Below are 21,699 nucleotides of genomic sequence, written 5' to 3'. Positions count from 1 at the left end.
ACTGGAGGCAGGACACCCCTCACCCTCAGACTTGGATAAACAAATCTGTATGACGTTTGCCCTGCTAAGGGCTATAGTTCCAAACATTTATTTTCAATCATAACAGCTTCCATTGGGAGATTGGGATTGACATATATACACTAATATGTATAAAATGGATAACTAATAAGAACCTGCTGTATAAAAAAATAAATAAAATTCAAAAAAACATAACAGCTTCCCACTGATCTTACAAAAAATTTGTACTACCTTTGAGATAGAACAGAGAGAAGAATTAGTTAATTTCTGACATATCTCAAGATGACATCTTCTAAAAAATTTCAGACAGATACAATAAATTAGTGAACCTGAATTATAATTGATTTGTCTTTTTTTTTTTTTGGCCACGTCATCTTAGTTCCCGAACTGAGGCCACAGCAGTGAAAGCGCCAAGTCTTAACCACTGGACCGCCAGGGAAATCCCTGATTTGTCTATTTCATTTCCCAATTTCTGATTAGTTTTGATTGATTCAGCTATTTTATCTTTGTCCTAGAAGTGGAAGGGATAGGAATTAAAGCTACCAGTACACTCCTAACTTTTCACTCTTAAAACTCCTCATTTAGAAGGATATATATCAGCCTGAACAGTTTCAGTAGCCTCAGTACTAATGAACACAGCTTTAGGTGGGTTGGATAAAAACTAGTCTGCTATTTTTACACAAACAGGATAAAATATACTGGAATTTAAAAACAGTGCATCTTTATCCAGAAAGCATATTTCTTCAGGATTTTTCTCAAAGAAAAAGGTTAACTTTGAGAAAAATCCATGTTGTGGATGCAGACTTCAAAGAATGAAGAGATAGTTTGGTGTTGTTTCACTGGAGACCAGAGTATAGGAACTGAATTTATGTTTGTCTCCATTTTCCTATTTTACAATGAGTTCTCATTATTATATTTACCAAATGAAATTTTTTTCTTTCTCTGAAAAGTTTATATCTAGTGCTTACCCTCAGATAGATTAGTTTTCACTGACTTCTGTGTTATGATGTAGTATATTCAGTTGACAAACACCTAGCTTCAAAGAAAACTCGATTCAATCAAAGACCTTGCTAACAGAAGAAAATGTAGGCTAATGTCTTTGTAGAAAATGTCAGAAAATAGCTTTGTGGCTTGGGAGTGGGGAACACTTCTTAAACAAGATCAAATAGCCTAGACAATAAGAAGAAAAACTGATGGATTTTATTATATTCAAATTAAAGATTTCCAGTCCACAAAGGGCAAGATGGACGTAGTTAGCAGATAAATGACATATTGGGAGAAGATACCTGCAACATTTAAGACTGATTGGGAACTTATATCTTGAAATATAAGAAACTCCTGCAATCCATAAAAGAAGACAGAAATTCCCAACTGAAAAATGGGCAAAGAAAATAAGCAGGGAATTCACTGAATGGGAAATCCTAAATGGCTAGTGAGTGTATATGAAGAGATGCTCAAATTCGTCAATAATGGGAGAAATGCAAATTAAAGCAATAATGAGAAACCACTCCTCACCTATTACACTGGCAAAATCAAAAAGGGTGTAAATGCCAGGTACCATATATAGGATGTGGAGATACACGAACTCTTGTGCATTCCAGGTGGGAGTATAGTCCAGCACAGCCATCCTCAGGAGTAATCCAGCACTCTGACCAAACTAGTTATGCACACATAGTATAAACCCTACTCTTGGATATAAACTCTCCCCCGAGTATGGGTATTCCATACTGTGCTGTTTGCATTAGTGGGGAACTGGAGTCCACCCCGGTGTGTCTCAGTGGCAGCCTGGACAGTAAAATCTGGGGTCAGCACACTAATGAATATGATAGAGCTGTTAGAAGCAACCAAGATCAGGGGTTCCCACATGTTTTCACTTCATGGCATCCTTAGAATCTCAACAATTTTGTCATGGGGCTCCTTGGCCAAAAGAAAAGGCTAACAGTTCTGTTTATTAAGTAGTGAGGTCCAAACAGCTTAATATATACTTAGGTCCTAACAACTTAATAGTTCTTTGAAGAAAATAATACACATAAATTGGGGGAGAAAATAATACATTTCATTCTTAAATAAGCAGAATTACTCACTAAAGGGATGTTGTGTGCCTGTTGGGCACTGCACAGCTCCTCAAAGGTTGGGATCAGACTGGACACTGCTGCCCTCATTTTGCTTCACTTTGATTTTCCTGCAGGACTTGCTTATCACCGTGACACAGTTTTGCAAAGATATGATGCTTTATCCTAGAAAGGAATATAGCACAATCCAATGTTGGAACCGTCAACTACCTCGTTAGCAGTTCCCCTGGTGCCTGACAGAGGTTGAGTATGACTGTGTTTCCCTTGAAAAGTCAAAAATACCCCGTTGCACCCCTATGGGTTCCCTGAAGCTTCCCAGAGCACCTGGGTGCACAGTTTGGGAACCACAGAATACATATAACTGAATAAACTGTAAAAACAGTGCTGAATTTTTTTAAAGTACTTAAAAAAAACTAATGCCTAGGGAATTCTCTGGTGGTCCAGTGGTTGGGACTCCGTGCTTTCATTGCCAAGGGTGAGGGTTTGGTCCCTGGTTGGGGAACTAGGATCCCACAAGCCACGTGGCGTGGCCAAAAAAAAACAAAGCAAAACAAACTAATGCCTATGGGACTGTGCTCTTGCTGAGGTTTCAATGACCTGGCTCCTCACTGCTAAACCGAGGGACAGGTTTCCACTCAGCATTTGACGCTGTCGAGCCCCACCTCACAGGAAGGTTCTTCCTTTTTGGCTTCTACCTCATCCCTCTCTCAAGGTCTCTTCTTGCACTGGGACTATCCTTTTCGGTTCCCTCTGGGTGGGTCTCCATCTGTCCCACTCTAGTCCTTTCTGTGCACTCTAGCCCATCCCCACTGGGAGATGGTAACTCCCAAATCATTGTCTTCAGCCCAGACCTGTTTACTGAGCTGGAGACCTCATATCCAACTGCCTGTTCAATGTCTCCACTCAGACATCCCACAGGCCCCGCAAACCTACCATGTCCTCCCGAAACTCACCGTCTTCCCCCAACGCCTGCCTCTCCCCCTATGTTTCCTAACTCAGAGAATGGAGCCACCTTCCATGTGGTAGTGGCCTGAGGAGATTGCATTGGTGGCCCCAATTCTTCACCCTTCCTCGCATCCACACCCTTGCCATGGCCTCCTCCCCACCACTTGCCTTTGGGCTGGCCACAGGACTGGCCAGTGGCATAGAGGTGAAAAGGTAGCAGGTCAGTTCTAAGTCTAGACCTTTGGAGGCCTTACAAGTGTGCCCTTGCCTTCTTCTGCCCTGCTGCTTTCTTACTTTTTTTTCTTTTTTGGCTGCAAGGCTTGTGGGATCTTAGTTACCCGATCGGGGATCGAACCCATGCCCCCAGCATTGGAAGCACAGAGTCCTAACTGAAACCGTGTACCTCTGATTGGGACTTGAACCCACGTGCCGGGACTCGAACCCAGGCTAAACCCAGATTGGGACTTGAGCCCACGGTCTTTTAATTAGAATCACTCACCTGGTGTCTGGACTAACTGAGGCTCAGGTTCTTTCTGTCTCAACGCAGAAAGAATTCAGTGAGGGACAAAGTGATAGGTAATATTTAGAGAGAAAGACGTTCCACAGACAGAGGGTGGGCCATCTCAGAAGGCAAGAGTGACCTCGAAATATGGTGTGGTTAGTTTTTATGGGCTGGGTAATTTCATAGGCTAATGAGTGGGAGGATTATTCCAACTATTTTGGGGAAGGGGTGGAGGTTTCCAGGAATTGAGCCACCGCCCACTTTTTTGGTCTTTGATGGTTGGCCTCAGAACTGTCATGGCGCTGGAGGGTGTGTCACTTACCTTATGCTAATGAATTACAATGAGCATATGATGAGGCTCAAGGTCCACTGGAAGTCCAATATTCTGCCATCTTGGACCTAGTTGGTTCTAACCAGTTTTTGTCATATCCTATGGCTATGTCATTCTTTTAAAGGCCGTGGCCTGCGCCCTTCCCTCCTGTTTCATAACCACTGGACCGCCAGGGAATTCCCTGCCCTGCTGCTTTCACGAGAAGAGCGTGCCCAGAGGACACTGCTGGTCCCAGGAAAGGAAAGATGAGAGACACAGGGAGCAGAGCCCCTCTAACTGAGCTGAGCCTAGATCAGCTGACCTGCTGACATCTGAGAGACAAGAAAAGATGATTATTTGTTTTTTTTTAAATAAATTTATTTGTTTTATTTATTTATTTTTGACTGTGTTGGGTCTTTGTTGCTGCATGCAGGCTATCTTGAATTGCAGCGAGCGGGCTTCTCATTGCGATGGCTTCTCTTGTTGCGGAGCATGGGTTCTAGGCATGTGGGCTTCAGTAGTTGCGGCACGCAGGCTCAGTAGTTGTGGCGTGCGGGCTCGAGAGCGCAGGCTCAGTAGTTGTGGCTCATGGACTTAGTTGCTCCACAGCAGCATGTGGGATCTTCCCGGACCAGGGCTCGAACCCGTGTCCGCTGTATTGACAGGCTGATTCTTAACCACTGCGCCACCAGGGAAGCCCAAGATGATTGTTTTAAGTCATCAAGTTCGGGGGTGTTTTGTTAGGCATCAGCGGTTATCCAACCAGGTCACCTAAGCCAGGAACCTGAGCATTACCTTTGCTCCCTCTCGCAGTCGACGACGTTCCCAGAGCTTCCTAAGTATCTCTGGAATCCATCTAGTCTCCATCCTCAGCACCTCTGAGGTGTTAGCCCTAGCTCAGGCCTCCTGCAGCCACATTCTCACTCATTTTTCCTTCCTCCCTTTTGCCCCCATTCTCCACACACAGCATCTTGAGTGACCTTTCTAATATGCCAGTCTGATCACGTGACTCCTGTGGGTTTGCCTCGCCCTCAGGCTGTGGCGTCCTTAGGGCCTGATAAGGGAAGGAGCCTTGCTAGGCACTGTGGACAACCTGGTCATGGTGAAGGGACACCTCCAGGGCAGTTTCTGCTTTGTTCCCAAATCCCTGGTGCAGGGAACCAGGTTCAAGGTCAGAGCTGATAGGCAAAAAGACCAGCCTCAGGCCACGGCAGCATTTCCCAAGGATTCCCTGAAACCCCTCTACTACTGGCTGGGCCTTTTCAGGGCGTCAACAGGGAAGACAGTATGAGACTCGTTATGATAACTTGGAATTAAGATTTCCATCCTTATTCCTTGCTAAAGGATCAGATCGTGGGTGTAGTCTCCTTAAGCAGGCAAATGGGCTCTCAGACCTCTAGTCTTCTTTGTGGCCACAGTGAAAGTGCTGTTACATCAAGAGAAAAGATGAGTCACCAGTCACCAGAATGGGGTAGAGATGCCACAACCCATAGAGAAAGGCACCCCTGACCAAGAGTAGGTCTTCCTGTGAGGCAGCTTGAGAAACAGCCAGCTGCCTCAGACTTCAAGAGACTTTTATATTTTGCCACGGGCCTTCTCACAAGGCTGCCCAGCAAATTGTCTTGTTTAGTGGTTAAACATGTAAGTTCTGCACCCAAATTCACTAGCTTTGCATCCAGCCGTGCCACTGACTTTGGGACCTTGGGCTAAGACTAGGATCTGGGATCCTAGCAGCTCAAGTTTAGCAAGAGAGATATGGGTAGTAAGACCATTGCATCAGGGGCTCTGCTGGGCTGGGGGCTCCTGGGCGGAGCATTTCACCTGGGTGGGTGTTGGGAAGGCTTCTGCGGGACACATTAGGTGGAATGAGGGGAAGAGAAGGGGTCCTCAGCTCCAGGAAGAAAAGGAGTGAGTCTGCTTTTTGTTCTCATCCCCCTTCACCGTGCCTGGAATACCAGCTGACCGCAGGAATGAACGAAGGAGCCCCCTCCGGGGGAAGTGGGGGTGAGGTGGCTCAGGAGCTCCGACTTTAAATACAGAGGTGGGATGCGGCACACGTCAGAGCTGGGGAACTACTCAGATCTACTGGGTCAGGACAGGGCCTGCTGGAGCCCCGTGCCTCCAACCTCAGGGCACATTTCCCTGTGCCCCGTAACTCACCACCATGATGGACAGCTGCTCCAGTACCCGAGAGGGACGGCCATGGAGGTCCCCAGGCTCAGGGCCCCCAGAGAGACAGGGACAAGCCGGCTTAAGGTTGAATCCTCTGGCCCAGGCGTCCTCCGAGAGAAGGCAGGCAGCGTTAGGGCCGGGCCTGTGCAGGGAGCACATTTGGATGGGAAGCGGGGCGGGGCGGGATTGAAGGGAGAGGGCTGCGCAGGGGACACCCGTAGGTCGCCCAGGTGCGAAGCGCAGGCGGCGGCCGAGCCACGGCGTCCCCGCCCTGTTCACCAGCAGGCGGCGCCAGAGCGCAAGGCCGCGGGGGCCTCGGGTCACGGAGTCCGGCCGGGCGGGGCGAGGGGCGGACCCCGGCGTATCCGAGCGTTGGGGCGCGGCGGCAGTCCGGCCGCGGGAAGGACCGACAGAGCGACAAGCCTCCTGGAACCTCCGCGGCCATGGCCGAGCACGCCGCTCGCCGCTGCTGCCTGGGCTGGGACTTCAGCACGCAGCAGGTATCGGCGCGGGCCCGGGGCCGGCCGGGCGGGGCCGCCTCTTCCGCGACGCCGGGCGGGCTGTCGGGGGACCCGGGCGCCTGGAACCCTGGGCCGCGCCGCCGGCGCGCCTCCCTCTCGGGCTTCCCGGGGACCCGGCGCCTCCGCCCGGCCTGGACCCCGGCACTCCTAGAAAGGGCGCCCACCCCCACTCTCCTGAGGGCACGTGGCGGGGAAATAACCGGAAGGCTGGGGGGGACCCGAAGGGCTCGCGCGCCGTCATGGGCACAGATTGACAGGGACCCGAAGGAGCTCAGCTACTGTAAACAGAGGACCAGACAGACGGGTAGACACGCAGGCAGAGCCAGTGAACTGCAACCAGATAACCGCTAGAAGCTTTTTTTTTTTTTTTTTTTTAAGTGAAATGGGCACAGTGTACACCTGAACTTTGTTCCGCCCTGTGACAGCCCCTGGTTGGCACCAGCGTGCCCGGGTCAACGTGCCCAGCTGTGCTGCTCTCGGGGCCAGTCAGACAGGCAAGCAGGGTCAAAATTTGTCATCAAACTGGGTTTGGGGTGCCAAGGGGCTGGCTCCTCCTGAACTTGGGAAATCAACACAGTTGCAGTGAAATCCCCCTCCTCGGATGGGTCAAGGGAGCAAGGCCAATCCCTGATCAAAGTCCTGTGGGACCTTGGATAGGTCAGGTTGTCCTGCTAGGCCTCAGTTTCTCCATCTGTCCAGGAAAGGAGTTGCATCCTTGAGTTTGGAGGTCTGCTCCATTGGGGCATGTGTCTCTGGTCCTTGACCATGGTCTGTGGGAACAGACCAGGGGCCTTGCCTCTCAGATCTCTGCAGGCGTGGACCTCCAAGAGACATCTCAAAACCTTGCCTCCCATGCCTTCCCCTCTAGGACTTTCTCAGACCTCCTTGCCTGGCACAGGAACCAACTCATCTGTGAACATCTACCTCTAGAGGAGCTTGGCTTTGGCTGTTTGGAGGGCAAAAATTCCCTGAGCTACATGGGTGTTTCTGCCTCAGCTTCTCCATTTTACTAAGTCTTTGGATATGTCCCCAGATGAGGCCTCTGTTTCCATGGTTACAATGATGCCCCCCCCCCCCAGCCTCAAGGAGGTCTCCAGACTGAACCACTTCTAGGGGGCTGGGCTTCACTTGGTGATGTTCATATCCCTGGACCAGTGTAGAAGCTGAGGAAAATTCTATACATTGTTTTTTTTTTAATGCCTTCCAGGTAAAAGTTGTTGCTGTTGATGCAGAGCTGAATGTCTTCTACGAGGACAGTGTGCTTTTTGACAGAGACCTTCTAGAATTTGGGTATGTACCTAGTGTGCATGTGTGCGTTGGGGGTTGGTTTTGAGGTCCTCCCTGAACCTTTTTTTTTTTGGCTGTACCGTGTGCAGCTTGTGGGACTGTAGTTCCCCCACCAGGGATTGAACCTGGGCGCCCCCCCCACCCCAGGTGAAAGCGTGAGTCCTAACCACTGGACCACCAGGGAACTCCCCCTCCAACCTTTTACATTTATAAACCACACTGTTCTGGTTTCCTCAAACTGCAGGAGGGGTTGTCTTGATAAATCTCTCAGCATCTTTCTTCTATGCCTAGAATGCACGCTCCTGCATTCCTTTCCAATTCCACTCATTGCTTCATATATTTATAGTAGGTATCAGTTGAGACTTACTTTGTACCAAGCACTGTGCTGGGTGCTGGGATGGTGAATGAAAAAGAGACATTGTCCTTGCTTTCCTAGAGCTTCCCGTTGAGTGGGGGGGATTGATATCAATCAAAGACTGATTGATTAAAGAAAAAATAAAAAAAGAATGTTTGTTTATAAACTCAGAGAAGGCCATTGAAGGAAAGAAACTCACTTCTTCAAGTGCATATTGTAAAGGAATGTGACCTAGATTTGTGAGAGTAGTTTAGGGAATGTTCCTAAGGAAGTAGTGCTTAAGCCAAGATCTGAATGAGTGGGGTTGGCCAGGTGATAGAAGGTAGAGAGCTTTCCAGGCAGAAGGAGTGGCATGTGCAAAGGCCCTGTGGCAAGGAACACTGCTCATTCATGGAACTGAAGAAGACCAAGTGGCTGGGGAGCAGAGAGGGAGGTGGAAGCTGGGTTGGGCCATATAGGCCATGGAATAGAGTTTGTCTTTATCCTAAAAGTTATGGTCACCCACTGAAGGGCCATAGGAATGGGGGGGCTGGGGAGGTATGACATGGTTTTATTTGTGTTTTGAAAAGATCTCTCTGGTGCAGTGGGAAAGCAGGTGGGATGTGGCCAGAATACAGGTTGGAAAACTACTGAGGAGGTTTTTCAAGATCATCTGGATGGGAAATGATGTTGACTGGAGGAGAGAGAGCTGGGTGGTAAAATTGACAGGTCTTGGTACAGAATTGAATGTGAGATGTGAAGGTGAGGCTTCTGGCTGGCATTCAGGGTGGATGGTAGACTATGAAAGAGAATTGGTTTCCAGAAGAAAGACCATGAGTTTAGGTTTTGTATTAGTTTGGTAGGGCTGCCAGAACAAAATACCACAGACTGGGTGGTTTAAATAACAGACATTTATGTTCTCATGGGTCTGGAGTCTGGAAGTCCAATTTCAAGGTGCTGGCAGTGTTGTTTTCCTCTGAGGTCTCTCTCCTTGGTTTCCAGATGGCTGCCTTCTTGCTGCCTCTCACATGGTTGTCTCTCTGTGTGAGTGCACCCCTGGTGTCTCCCAGTTATGTTATTTATGTCCTAATCTTTTTTTTTAAGTTGATATGTTGTATTTTCATTTTTATTCAGTTCAAGAAATTTTCTTTTTTTTTTGGCCACGCTGTGTGGCATGTGGGATCTTAATTCCCCGACGAGGGGTCGAACCTGTGCACCCAGCAGTGGAAGCATGGAGTCTTAACCACTGGACCACCAGGGAAGTCCCTCAACTTGTGAATTTTGGGGGACACAATTCAGTCCATAACAGCTGTGGATTTGTTGATTTTGAGGTGTCTCAGAGAGGTCCTGGTAGAAGTTTCCCTCCATGTCTATTTTAGATGTCACTTCCTTCTTGAAGCCTTCTCTGCTGGCCTTTCCCTCTCACTGCCCATCACCTTGTGTTGCCATCTATTTCTCCCCCAGCTGATGTGTCTCCTTTGAGCTGAGGTTGGAAGCCACCTTGCTTTCATATTTTTTTTAAAATTTATTTTATTTATTTACTTTTGGCTGCATTGGGTCTTCATTACTGCACACGGACTTTCTCTAGTTGCGGCAAGCGGGGGCTACTCTTTGTTGTGGTGCACGGGCTTCTCATTGTGGTGGCTTCTCTTGTTGCGGAGCACGGGCTCTAGGCACACGGGCTTCAGTAGTTGTGGCACGTTGGCTCAGTAGTTGTGGCTCGCGGACTCTAGAGTGCAGGCTCAGTAGTTGTGGCACACGGGCTTAGTTGCCCCACAGCACATGGGATCTTCCCAGACCAGGGCTCGAACCCTTGTCCCCTACATTGGCAGGCAGATTCTTAACCACTGCGCCACCAGGGAAGCCCTTGCTTTCATATTTTATATTACTGCAGGCCACCCGTGTTAGAGTTTTGGTAGTTTGTGTCTTTCAAGGAACTGGTCCATTTCATCTAACCTATCAGGTTTGTGGCCATAGAGTTGTTCATAATATTCCTTTGTTGTCCTTTGATGCCTATAGGATCAGTAGTGATGACCCTTCTATCGTTTCTGATGTTGGGAATTTGTGTCTTCTCTCTTTTTTCTCTTGATGAGCCTGGCTAGAGATTTATCAATTTTATTGATCTTTCCAAAGGATCAGCTTTTGGTTTCATTGATTTTCTCTTTTCATTTTCACTGACTCGTGTTCTAATTTTAATTATTTCTTTTCTTCTGCTTGGGTTATTGCTGTTGTTGCCATATTTGAGTTTTTGTTTTTGATTTTTTTTTAATTTTTATTTTATTTATTTATGGCTGTGTTGGGTCTTCGTTTCTGTGCGAGGGCTTTCTCTAGTTGTGGCAAGTGGGGGCCACTCTTCATCGTGGTGCACGGGCCTCTCACTATCGCGGCCTCTCTTCTTGCGGAGCACAGGCTCCAGACGCGCAGGCTCAGTAATTGTGGCTCATGGGCCCAGTTGCTCCGTGGCATGTGGGATCTTCCCAGACCAAGGCTCGAACCCGTGTCCCCTGCATTGTCAGGCAGATTCTCAACCACTGCACCACCAGGGAAGCCCTGAGTTTTTGTTTTTTATGTCATTGAATTTCTCAATCTCTTTTTCTGTTGCTTCTTGGTTTTGAGTCATCGTTTAAAAGGCCTCCTCACTCCAAGATTATGAAGTGGCTTTGGAAGGGCTTCTAATCCAACCCCAAATTTCTCCAGTCCCTTCATGCCCACTGCTCCAAGTGACTGCCTTGCAGCGTGAACCCCTTATACTTAGAAGGCTTGTTTTTGCTGGTGCTTTCCGAGAATTGCCACCTCTGGGCCACACCGGGCAATTTCCATGCCTTCTCTCTCCATCTTGCCCAGCATCTTCCCTGTTCAATCTAGAGCTCCCACACAAGGCTGTGGGGGTGGGAGGGTGCTTCTCCTTCTGTGGGAGGGATCCAGGATGTGCCATCACTGGGCCCCCGCCTGAGGCTCTATCCCACATTCTGTCTTCTGCTTGTAGGACTCAGGGTGGAGTTCATGTTCACGAGGATGGGCTGACAGTGACTTCTCCAGTCCTGATGTGGGTCCAGGTAAGTACAGGGATTTCTGTCCCTCTCCTGTCCCAGCCCATCTTACCAGCAGACTTGGCGATTTGCTAGGGAGCCCAAAGGTGGCAGCTCATGAGAGCCTCTGTTGAGAGGTCCTCCTGGGGCAGTGGAATCTGCATGGTCCTAGGGCCAGACTCAGCCTCGGTACTCCTGAGCTGAGAGGACTCGCAAAGGGCTTCCAGGTTCTGAAGCCAGAGCAGCTGGAAAGTCCTGCCAGGGACCATCTTTAAAATGCCACAGAGCAGGGCTTCCTTGGTGGCGCAGTGGTTGAGAATCTGCCTGCCAATGCAGGGGACACGGGTTCGAGCCCTGGTCTGGGAAGATCCCACATGCCGCGGAGCAACTAGGCCCGTGAGCCACAACTACTGAGCCTGCGCGTCTGGAGCCTGTGCTCCGCAACAAGAGAGGCCGCGACAGTGAGAGGCCCGCACACCGCGATGAAGAGTGGCCCCCGCTTGCCGCAACTAGAGAAAGCCCTCGCACAGAAACGAAGACCCAACGCAGCCAAAAATATAAATAAATTAATTAATTTTTTTAAAAAAACAGAAAAACTCCTTTAAAAAAAAAAAAAAGCCACAGAGCAAACGTTTCCCAAACACTCTGGTTTCAGGCCCTGTGGCCACCCTTGAACCCTGAGATCCAAACATGGCCCTTGGGCTCTTTTCTTAGTACTCAGTCGCCAGACTCTAACTCCAGGGGCAGGGGCCGTCAGAATGGTGGCTTGTGACCTGCCCAGTCAGGCTCGGATCCATCCCACGCCAGGCCTGCCCACTCAGGACCAGCGAGAAAGGAAGATGCCTGTTGCCAGATCCGGGTGACCCACAGGGCCACAGGGCCAGGGTGTGTGGACAGCACAGGCAGGTATGATAGGAGCCAAGGGCTGCCTCATGGGCCGCAGGGGACCTGAGACCCTGAAACTAGAGGCCAGCCAGAGGCAGCACTGAATGTGTCTGGCCAAAGCTTTTTCAGTCCTCCAGTACCTGTTTAACCGATTCCCTGTACTAACTTCTTTCTGTTAATGTAACAAGGATGATTTCTTTTTTATCGGCCTGACCCTGACTCATACTGGAGGGATGGGGGTAAAGGATGAATTTCCGCCACACAGGCTGCCGGGGAAATACTTCAGGGGGCTGAGCTGGACCACAGGGCAGTGGCAGTGGGGGTAACCAGCAAGAGTCGCTGTCTGGAGGTCCCACTGAGGATGTCAGGGGCTTCGGATGGGCCAAGGCCTTAACCTGGGGAGGTGGCAAGTGAGTAGAGAGCCAAGCTTGGGGTTGGGACGAGGATAATTGCTACTCCTGAGGGGCCCCCAGAACTGGACCTGTTCTAGCTTTGCCAGTCCCTTCCCCAGCTCTGCCCCACTCCCTGCCTGAGGTTTGGCAAGCAGGGCCAAGTTGGCAGCCACAGCCAGGGCTGTGAAAGAGCCCTCCCGGCATAGGATGGGGGTGGGAGGGTCAAGCCAAAGCTCCAGTGGCTTCTCCCTGAAGAAAACACAGCCTGGGATCCGTATCTAATTCCCGGGGAAGTGTCAAGCTCTGCTGGGTGGCACCATCCATCCCACACATGGGGTCTTGCCAGAAAGGCAGTTCCAACCAGACGGTGGAGGGAGAAATAGGGGGTTGGGACAGATGGTCACCATCTTTACCTACTCCCTCCAACCTGTACTCCCGATCACAGGAGTCTGGGCCTGGAGCCCTGTTCTGATGGGAGCCTCTGCTTTGCTCTTTGCTTCTCCATTGCAGTGAAGTTATATCACTAATATGGTGGGTTGAAAATGCAGATAAAAGAAACCGAAATTTGAGCCACCTTGTTTTTGCTCTTCCTGCGTGCCTGGAAGTCACCAATTGGAGAAGCAAAATTTGAGGAGTGCTAGTTTCTGATTCCGTTTATTTAAAATATTTTTAACATAGCTCACTTTTTTATTTGTTTGATGCCTACTCGTTTAATTGATGTATTTATTCTAGTGCTTCCAAATCCCGAGTCATCAGTTCCTTCTCTGCCTCCACTGGAAGGGCAGGCACTTACAGTCCAAGTCAAGGCTTGTGTGTTAGCCTGGTTCCGTGGTTCAGGACAGTCACAGTGGATTCTGTGTTTCTTCTCAGGCTTTGGATATCATCTTGGAGAAGATGAAGGCTTCGGGCTTTGACTTCTCTCAAGTCCTCGCCTTGTCTGGGGCGGGCCAGGTTTGTTTGCTGCAGCCTCCGTCTATGGCATAAGGGTGTCTGTCTTGGGCAGTGGTGCACGTGCTGAGGTGACAGCTTCCCTCGAGGGAAGGTGCTTGTTCTTGAAAGCCACTGCGCACATTTTGTTGCAGTGAAAATCCGTATAGCTGTTCCACCTTGGTGGATATATCACTTGCCTCCTTGCAAAAGGATTTGAGACAGTTCTTACAATTAAGCGTTATACAAAATAGGACACAGGGTGAGGAGGCACTGGATAGAGGTCCTCTAAGGCGAAGAAGAAGCATTTGACATGAATGTACTATGACTGTTTGAGGGCACAAAATTGCTTTTCTGTTTCTTGGAAGTAAAAGCAAAGTCAGAAATCATGCTAATAACGATAGCAGTTTTAGTAGTAGAGATATTAGTAATAATGGTGACAAAGAACATGGAGCACTTAGTGTATGGCAGGTGCAGTGCTGAGCATTTTACGTGCATGAACTTAATCCTCATAACGATTGTACCAGGTGGTATCATGCAGTGGTTAGCGCAGGGGCTCTGGGTTTGATCCCTAGCTCTGCCATTTACCAGCAGCAACCTGGGGCACGTCATCCAGCTTGCTGGTGCCTCCATACTCTCATGTGCCGTAGGGTCAATGTGAATGTTAAATACATAGGACAGGGCAAAAAAACTTTAAGTTTTAGCTGCTTTTATTATCATTGCCATTTACATGGGGAAACAGAGGCACCACGTGGTGATATCACTTGCCCAAGGTCACATAGCTGCTAGGAGGGGGAGTCAGGATTCAAGTCCAGTGTTATCCTCCGAATCACTTTGCTCCATGCTGGATTAGCGTGTCTTCACATCCTTGTTAGAGAGCACTTGCTGATGCTTCTGAAGATGCCTCTTCTTCCCCTGACCTAACAGGAGTGTACTGATTGTGTCCTTGTTACACTAAACAGAGTCCCTGGTGATCTTGTCCACACCTGTCACCTGAACCCCAGGCCTGGACACCCTCTCCCTCCCAGACATCCCCTCCGCCCCCTTGGCCGGGTGTCCCAGGAATACCCCAAACTTATCATGTCGCAGACTGAGCACACTGTCTTCCCCCCGATGTCCTCCTCCGGTGCCCTTTCTTGGGGAGTTCTCCTTCTCCACCGGGACCACACCCCAGGTGTCCTTCCTGACCCCTCCATCTTCCCACCCCTACATCCAGGGGGTCCCCTCGTGCTGCTGATTTGTACATGACTCTTGAGTCTGCCATCTCTTCTCCAACTCCGCCTCTGTTGTCCCAGGCCTAGTACCCATCATTTTTCTCTGGGCCTCTGCTTCTCCTCCCTTCCTCCAACCTACCTTCTCCATGACTCCCACAAGCCCTTTCATACGTTCAGCCCTGGCCATGTCACTCCCCTGCCAATCCAGAGTTCTCACCACCCCAAGATAAACCCCAGCCTCCCGAGCATGGATGTCAAGGCCCAGGCTGTCACCTCCCCCTCCAGTCCCTACTGCCCCCCGCCCCAGCCTCAGGCCCCTTCCCTGCACCTGCCAGCCTCTCTCAGCTGTGGTTACTCTCTGCGTGGAGCACCTCCACCCTCAACTCTGGGATCCTTTCCTAATTATCACGTCCACTTCTACCCACCTGCACCCGCAGCTGGCTAGATGCCCCTCCTCTGTGTTCCCGCAGCCCTGCCACTGCACTTAATAGGGTTTTGTCCGTTTGTGTCCTTTTCCCTGACTCAACTCCAGTATCCTGCAGAGTAGCGACAATACTACCCTAGTCATCTGTCCCATGCCTGGCATGATCTAGGTGATCCATCAGTGTTTGTTGAATGAATAATGGGTAAGTGAATGAATGAGTGAATGTCAGGTAATATTATGAGCAATATATTTAAAGACAGTTTTACAAAGCCACCAAAACCCAGACCGATAGTTCTTTCTTGGACCCTTCCTACAAGTTTTGAGGTGGACAGGCCAGAGTTCCTCCCCATATTATAGAAATGAAAACCAAGTCTCATAAAGGTGATGACCTCTGCGACTTACAAGTGACAGGGCAGGCTTCGAGTCCAGTTCTTTGGCGTGTGGTCTGGGGTCTTTCTGGGTCTCCAGGAGGCTGACACAGGTGTGTGGCCACGTGAACGTGGGCTTGGGTTTTCCCTCGGCAGCAACATGGAAGCGTGTACTGGAAGGCTGGGGCCAGCCAGGTGCTGACAAGCTTGTCACCGGACCTCCTGTTGCATGAGCAGCTGCAGGTAACTGGCCGTGCTGTGGGAGTCTGAGAAATTTCCGTAGTGGGGAGAAGGGCCCCGAATCCTGTGGGCCCTGAAGCCTGGGGCTTTTGTGCATCGTCAGGGGTGTGGGAAGGTGGCTTGGGCAGCAGTCCTGTGAGCGTGGTCTTCCCTGCCTGCCTGCCACAGACATCCCTGCTGTCTGGACAGAGGCTCAGGTGCCAACAGCCCACAGCACACTGGTCCCCTCCAGCCCAGCAGGACTCTGTCGCGAGTTCCCCCCTCAGGAATCTCCCCCTGGGACGCGATGCGTCCCGGTGATGCTGGGAAGGTAGGCTCTGGCGTCTCCTTTTCTCCCAGGCTCCACAGGCCCCCGCCGAGCCGCCCTTTGCTGCCGCTCTGGCCCTTCACCGCCCATCTCCGGTGTTGCCGGTGGTGCTCAGGTGTCCTCGCCTTCCACCTTGAGCTTTCTGGGGAGGGACCCCGCTAGGCCGGGCCGAGGTTTGGACATGAAGGGCTTGCCCATGGGTCTTCCAAGGTCACATCCAGGGAAGAGGCGTCCGCAGCTGCTGTGATGGGCATGGCTGCCAGCGCCAGGGCGGCCCCCGGAGTCAGTGGGCGGAGCTCATGCCTGTGCCTCTGCCCCTTCCTTCCAGGCCTGTTTCTCCATCCGTGACTGCCCGGTGTGGATGGACTCCAGCACCACAGCCCAGTGTCGCCAGCTGGAGGCCACCGTGGGTGGGGCCCAGGCTCTCAGCTGCCTCACCGGGTCCCGCGCCTATGAGGTGGGCGGCGCCCGCCACGGGCTGGGGACGGGCTGGGCCAGGAGGAAGGTCTGGTTGCTGGCTCTGGTGCCTTCTCCCTGGGTGTCTGGGAGGACACGGCTGGTGACCTGTCCCTGTGGGATCACGTGAGGCTGCGTGGGTGCCCCCCCGTGGAGCCAGGACCGGGCACGCTGGCCCCTGCTGCTGAGCAAGGCCATGCGTGCTGCTCAGCGAGCATGGCAGACCTCCTCTTGCTCCCCAGCTCTCCCAGGTCAGAGCTGAGGCGTGACCGCGGCTGTGCTGTGCGTGGGGGTGACGGTGGCACCTCAGCTTCAGCCTCTTTAACCTGGAGATGAAAATAGCACTTACATTTTGGGTAGTTTTGCAGCTGAGAGGAGTCAGTGCTTGTAGATGCGTAGTGCAGCTCCTGGGAAAGTTAAAAAAATAAGAGTGCCTCTTTCCTGCTGGCTTCAGCCATGGTCCTACCCCATCCCCTAGGGTGGCTGCTATTGGCCCAGCTGGGGTAATTCGATACTCCCTGGAGCAGAGGTTTGGGGGATAGGACCAACCCCACTTGGGTTGCCTTAAGGAAGAAGAATGTGGGTGGGGAATACCTGAGTCCCCTGCATGGGTGCCCTTGGTCAGAGCAGACACCCTCCTGTGTAAGGAGCGAGGTTATTACTAAGGATGTTCGGCAGACATCAAACATTTCCAGATTTGAGGCCTTCTTAAGCTCTCATGCTAACTAATCTTCAGAGCATGCTGCACTAACTTTACTTTATGAAGTTGATCATTCCCTGTAGGATTTGGGTTTTTAAGAATTTGCACTCTTTTTCCAGCGATTTACAGGAAACCAAATTGCAAAGCTTTACCAGCAGAACCCCGAGGCCTACTCACACACAGAGGTTGGTTAAACGTTCCTCTTTTTTTTTTTTTAAGATTTTTTTTTTTTTTTGATGTGGACCATTTTTAAAGTCTTTATTGAATTTGTTACAATATTGCTTCTGTTTTTGGTTTTTTGGCCGCAAGGCATGTGGGATCTTAGCACCCCAACCAGGGATCGAACCCGCACCCCCTGTATTGGAAGGCGAAGTCTTCCAATACCCTGGACCGCCAGGGAAGTGCCTAAACATTCCTCTTTGATTGAAAGTCACAGTTGAATTCCTTTTATAACTTAGCATAAATCTCATGTGCATGGGCTAAAAACATTGATTAGCAGACTTAAAAATGATATATATTCAATTTGCTTTTATTCTCATTGTCAGGCTTTTTCCAAAGAGGCGGGAAAGAACGGAATTGTGGGAAAGAGAATTCTGGGGCTCTCCTGACCAGAAGGGTGGAGGTCAGGGTCAGGGTGGGAGCAGGGGGACTGATGTCTTCCTGGGACCACCTGAGTAGGAGATCTGGGTGCCCTTAGGCTCTGTCTACTCAATTTCTGTGGTTAATGCAGGATGGTTACCTGCATTTGATTGGTGTGGGGTCATTGTTTTCTTAGGAAATTTGTAAGGCTGGACCAGTGTCTCCAGCTGTGGCCCTTCAACCAGAGCCAGGAACCCAGGTTCATTCCTTGATCCACAGTTGCTGAAAGCCAGCACTTAATGCTGCCTGAGAAGCCGCTCAACATCCTGGCTAGTGATTGTCCTCTCTAAGTAATTAGAAAATGATCAGCTTGTGTTAAACCAAATTGCCTTTTAAATCTTGAACGTTAACATGCAGTTTTTAATTTAATGATTCAAGGTTCCAGGTTACTCTGCAGCGTTAGCCGTTAATGAAGGTTTTGGGTGGAGGGGGTGATAAAAGTTCTCTGAATTCTATGTGTGGAACAAAGGTGGCCCAACTGGGGACAGGAGGTGATGGCATTCTCTCCCCTGGTCCAAGGGCCCGTGATTCCCATGTGGAAGCAGAGACTCTCAGGGTGACATTTAGAATCCATTATCAATTCCTCCCGCTCATGTTTGGCGCCTCTGGCTTCTAAGGGGCCGGCTTTCACTTCTCATTCTGAACCCCTGAGACTGTGTTTGTTGTTTCTGAATCCTGTGGCCACGCATCCCACTTCCTCTGTGACTAGATATAAAGACCACAGACATGGAGGAGGGAAATCAGGGCACCACACTCCCCGGCATATGGATTCTGGGTGAAAACCTGCTTCCCTAAGCGTGGCTTTTTTATAAGGTTTTGTAGTTGGTTTGTTTGTTGTTGGTTTTTATTTTTGGCCATGCCTCGTAGCTTGCAGGATCTTAGTTCCCTGACCAGGGATCGAACCCAGACTCCCGGCAGTGAAAACCCGGAATCCTTCCCACCAGGGAACTCCCTTTTTTTTTTTTTCCATTTTGAACTTGACAGTTTTATGGCTTGTCAGGCACTGGAGAGCAAGGGGCTTTCCTAAGGAGTCACTTCTTGGTGTTCCAGCCACTCAAAATGTTCTGAAGGACTGAGGGATACGCAGTCCCTCACATTGCTGGGGCATCTTGCTCAAAATTTCTACTTCCCTGCCCAGTTTAAAACTCTTGTCCTGTTGTGTGTGTGTCAGAAGTAGTCAGTTGTTTATGGAAGTGAGTCATAAATCTCGCTGTGTTTCTCTCTTCTGCAGAGAATTTCCTTGGTCAGTAGTTTTGCTGCTTCTCTGTTCCTTGGGTCTCACTCTCCTATTGACTACAGTGACGGTAAGTCTTCGGAGTCCATGGTGTGGGTCTGTTTAGCGGGCGTGCGGGCAGCGTGAGCCCCGTGCACCCGGGTGGGTGCCAGTCTTCCAGCCCTACCGTCTGTTGCCAAGAAGGGAGTGTATTATCTTTTGCGGTGTAACAAATGGCCCCAGCGCTTAGCAGCTGAGGGTCATAAAATGTTTATTATCTCAGAGAGTTTCTGAAGGTCAGTAATCAGAGAGTGGCTTCACTGGATGGTTCTGGCCTAGGGTCTCTTAGGAGGTGGCAGTCAAGCTGGCCGCCAGCACTGCGGTCGCTTAAAGGCTTGACTGGGGCTGGAGGATCCACTTCCAGGCCACACACATGACTGTGGGCCAGAGGCCTCAGTCCCTTGCCACGTGAGCCCCTCCGCCATATGGGAGGTGGATTCACCCCAAGCGAGGGGTGAGAGGAGACAGCGGCCAAGCAGAAGCTGCAGAGTCTTTCACATGATCTTGGGAGTGATGTACATCCCTTTCCCTGGTCACACAGACCTATGGGAACAGGGAGAGGGGACCTCAAACGGTGTGAACACTAGGGGATGAGAGGGATCATCTTGGAGCCTGGCTCCCACAGGGAGTTACTTACTGAAGTTTTTGTCCACATTTGGGGAACTCATGAGAGTGGTGAGCTTCTGGAATCAAAACCCTAGCAAAAATAAATGCAGATACTATGTATAAAACAGATAACTGGGCTTCCCTGGTGGCGCAGTGGTTAAGAATCTGCCTGCCAATGCAGGGGACACGGGTTTGAGCCCTGGTCCAGGAAGATCCCACATGCCGCGGAGCAACTAGGCCCGTGCGCCACAACTACTGAGCCTGCGCTCTAGAGCCCGTGAGCCACAACTACTGAAGCCCTCATGCCTAGAGCCCGTGCTCCACAACAAGAGAAGCCACCACAATGAGAAGCCTGCGCACCGCAACAAAGAGTAGCCCCCGCTCGCCGCAACTAGAGAAAGCCCGCGTGCAGCAACGAAGACCCAACGCAGCCAAAAATAATTACTTAATTAATTAAAAAAAAAAAACCATAACTGAGAGCCTTGTGTATAGCACAGGGAACTCTACTCAGTGCTCTGTGGTGACCTATATGAGAAGGAAATCCAAAAAAGAGGGGCTATGTGTATATGTATAGCTGATTCACTGTGCTGAACGGTAGAAACTAACACAACATTGTAAAGCAACTATACTCTGATAAATAAACAAACAAACAAATAAATAAATGCAAACGATGCTAGTGAAGAAGGAGAGCTGGGAGGAGGTTGCTGGAGGAGCTCTTGGCTGAGACTAGCATGGAGGGAGGAGAATGCAGAGCACGAGCCCAGGCCTGGGAGAGTGGCCTCGGAAGAGCCTCGAGTCGCTCCGCGTCTCAGGGAGCTCAGCTGAAGTGTGTGAGTGCTGTTGTGCACCAGACGCTAGTCTAGTTTTAGGGCAAGTAGGGTGACTAAGGAGTGGTCCCGAAGCTTCGCTCACAATCTGGAGAAGAAAAGCTTCGTCCCACACAGGAACCCAGCTCCTTGGAGCTCAGACCAGCAGAGCCCTACGCATGGAAGAGCCTGTATCCACCTGTGTCCTCCACACTCACCCCAGCCGGCTGCTAAGTGCTGCTGGGGAAGGTTACATTGTTGCTCTAGACATTCCTGAGCTTCACACTCAGCTGGGCCTCCACCCGCTCCCCTCACTGTCCAGAAGTCACCTCTCAATTTACCAGCGGTCTGACCATCTCACATGGGCACGGGGCTCTAGCAGCATCCAACCCACCTGCCTGCCTCCACCTGGGCCCACAGAGGAGGAGGAGGGCTGTCCACCTGAGCTCTGGGTTCTCCCCCCTCCGCATCCTCAGGAGAACCTTGGGAGAAGTAGATCGTTGTAGGGAAGACTTAGCTGATCTTAGTAATGAGCGTGAAGAAGTTTAGAGGCGTCTGAGAGCTTTTTCCTCGAAGAGTTAGATGTGATTGGGAAGTCCCTGGGAGCTGACCCACATCAGTGCCAGGGCTGCCTCTAGCCTTGAACCCCAGGGGACACGCAGAGCCATCCTAGGTGACGTTGGTGGGAGCTCCCCTCCCCCAGCCAGGTCTTAGAACAGCGGATTTCCAGGCTAACTGTGGCATTTAAGCCCGTGAGGAATGTTTGGGGGGGCGGAGGCATGTGTTTCTAAGGGCCCTGCTGGCCTCTGGCTCTCTGGTTCGAGTTACCTAGGCACATTGTATACATTCCATCGGGAAAGAGCTCCAGATATACGTTTGCTGTAAGAATGATCCACTCTCGGCCAGATTTGTGCATTTTTACAAAAGGTCCTTTTTTAAGATTTCTCTTTCTTGTTTCCTTCCTTCCTTAGGTTCTGGAATGAATTTGTTGCGGATCCAGGACAAAGTCTGGTCGCAGGCTTGCCTTGGTGCCTGTGCACCTCACTTAGAGGAGAAGCTCGGCCTGCCGGTGCCGTCATGCTCGGTTGTGGTAGGTTCCCTGCCCAGTGACGCGGCTCACTGGAGAGCTGGCAGCTACTGGGAAGCTGTGTAGTATACACACACACACACACACACCCATCCATTTACACACGGGCACACACACATGTGACTTTGTCTAGTACAAGATAAGTATTTGACGTGATTCAGAGCGAAATGTCTGTATCAGTGTCT

General features: G+C 50.5%; 1 protein-coding gene and 1 long non-coding RNA gene across 11 annotated transcripts in view; one reads left to right on the top strand and one right to left on the bottom strand.

Annotated features, from left to right (window-relative positions):
• Positions 1–1,712: 1,712 nt before the first annotated feature.
• On the bottom strand, positions 1,713–6,093 carry LOC309608560. Its single transcript, XR_014232968.1, has 2 exons — positions 6,008–6,093; positions 1,713–5,273 (listed from the first exon to the last, which is right to left on the bottom strand). It is a non-coding gene; the product is annotated as an uncharacterized lncRNA (long non-coding RNA).
• Positions 6,094–6,366: 273 nt separating this feature from the next.
• The window catches only part of XYLB (xylulokinase), a 43,573-nt gene continuing 28,240 nt past the window's right edge, over positions 6,367–21,699 (top strand). For 8 of the 10 annotated variants that reach the window (XR_014232892.1, XR_014232893.1, XR_014232894.1 and 5 more), the window contains exons 1-9: positions 6,367–6,519; positions 7,748–7,830; positions 11,148–11,217; positions 13,338–13,418; positions 15,557–15,643; positions 16,276–16,404; positions 17,223–17,288; positions 18,974–19,046; positions 21,399–21,517. Coding sequence is in view for 5 of the 10 variants with exons in the window: in XM_082348618.1 (XP_082204744.1) it covers positions 6,463–6,519; positions 7,748–7,830; positions 11,148–11,217; positions 13,338–13,418; positions 15,557–15,643; positions 16,276–16,404; positions 17,223–17,288; positions 18,974–19,046; positions 21,399–21,517 (765 nt within the window). In the remaining 5 variants the exon portion in view is untranslated. Of the gene's footprint in view, positions 6,520–7,747; positions 7,831–11,147; positions 11,218–13,337; positions 13,419–15,556; positions 15,644–16,275; positions 16,405–17,222; positions 17,289–18,973; positions 19,047–21,398; positions 21,518–21,699 lie in introns of those variants that run through there. The other 2 variants (XM_082348620.1, XM_082348617.1) reach the window with 2 other exon arrangements.

This window comes from Balaenoptera borealis (assembly GCF_965194805.1).
Source record: "Balaenoptera borealis genome assembly, chromosome: 12".
In the NCBI taxonomy this organism is placed as follows: domain Eukaryota; kingdom Metazoa; phylum Chordata; class Mammalia; order Artiodactyla; family Balaenopteridae; genus Balaenoptera; species Balaenoptera borealis.
This window is presented reverse-complemented; position numbering and strand designations above follow the sequence as displayed.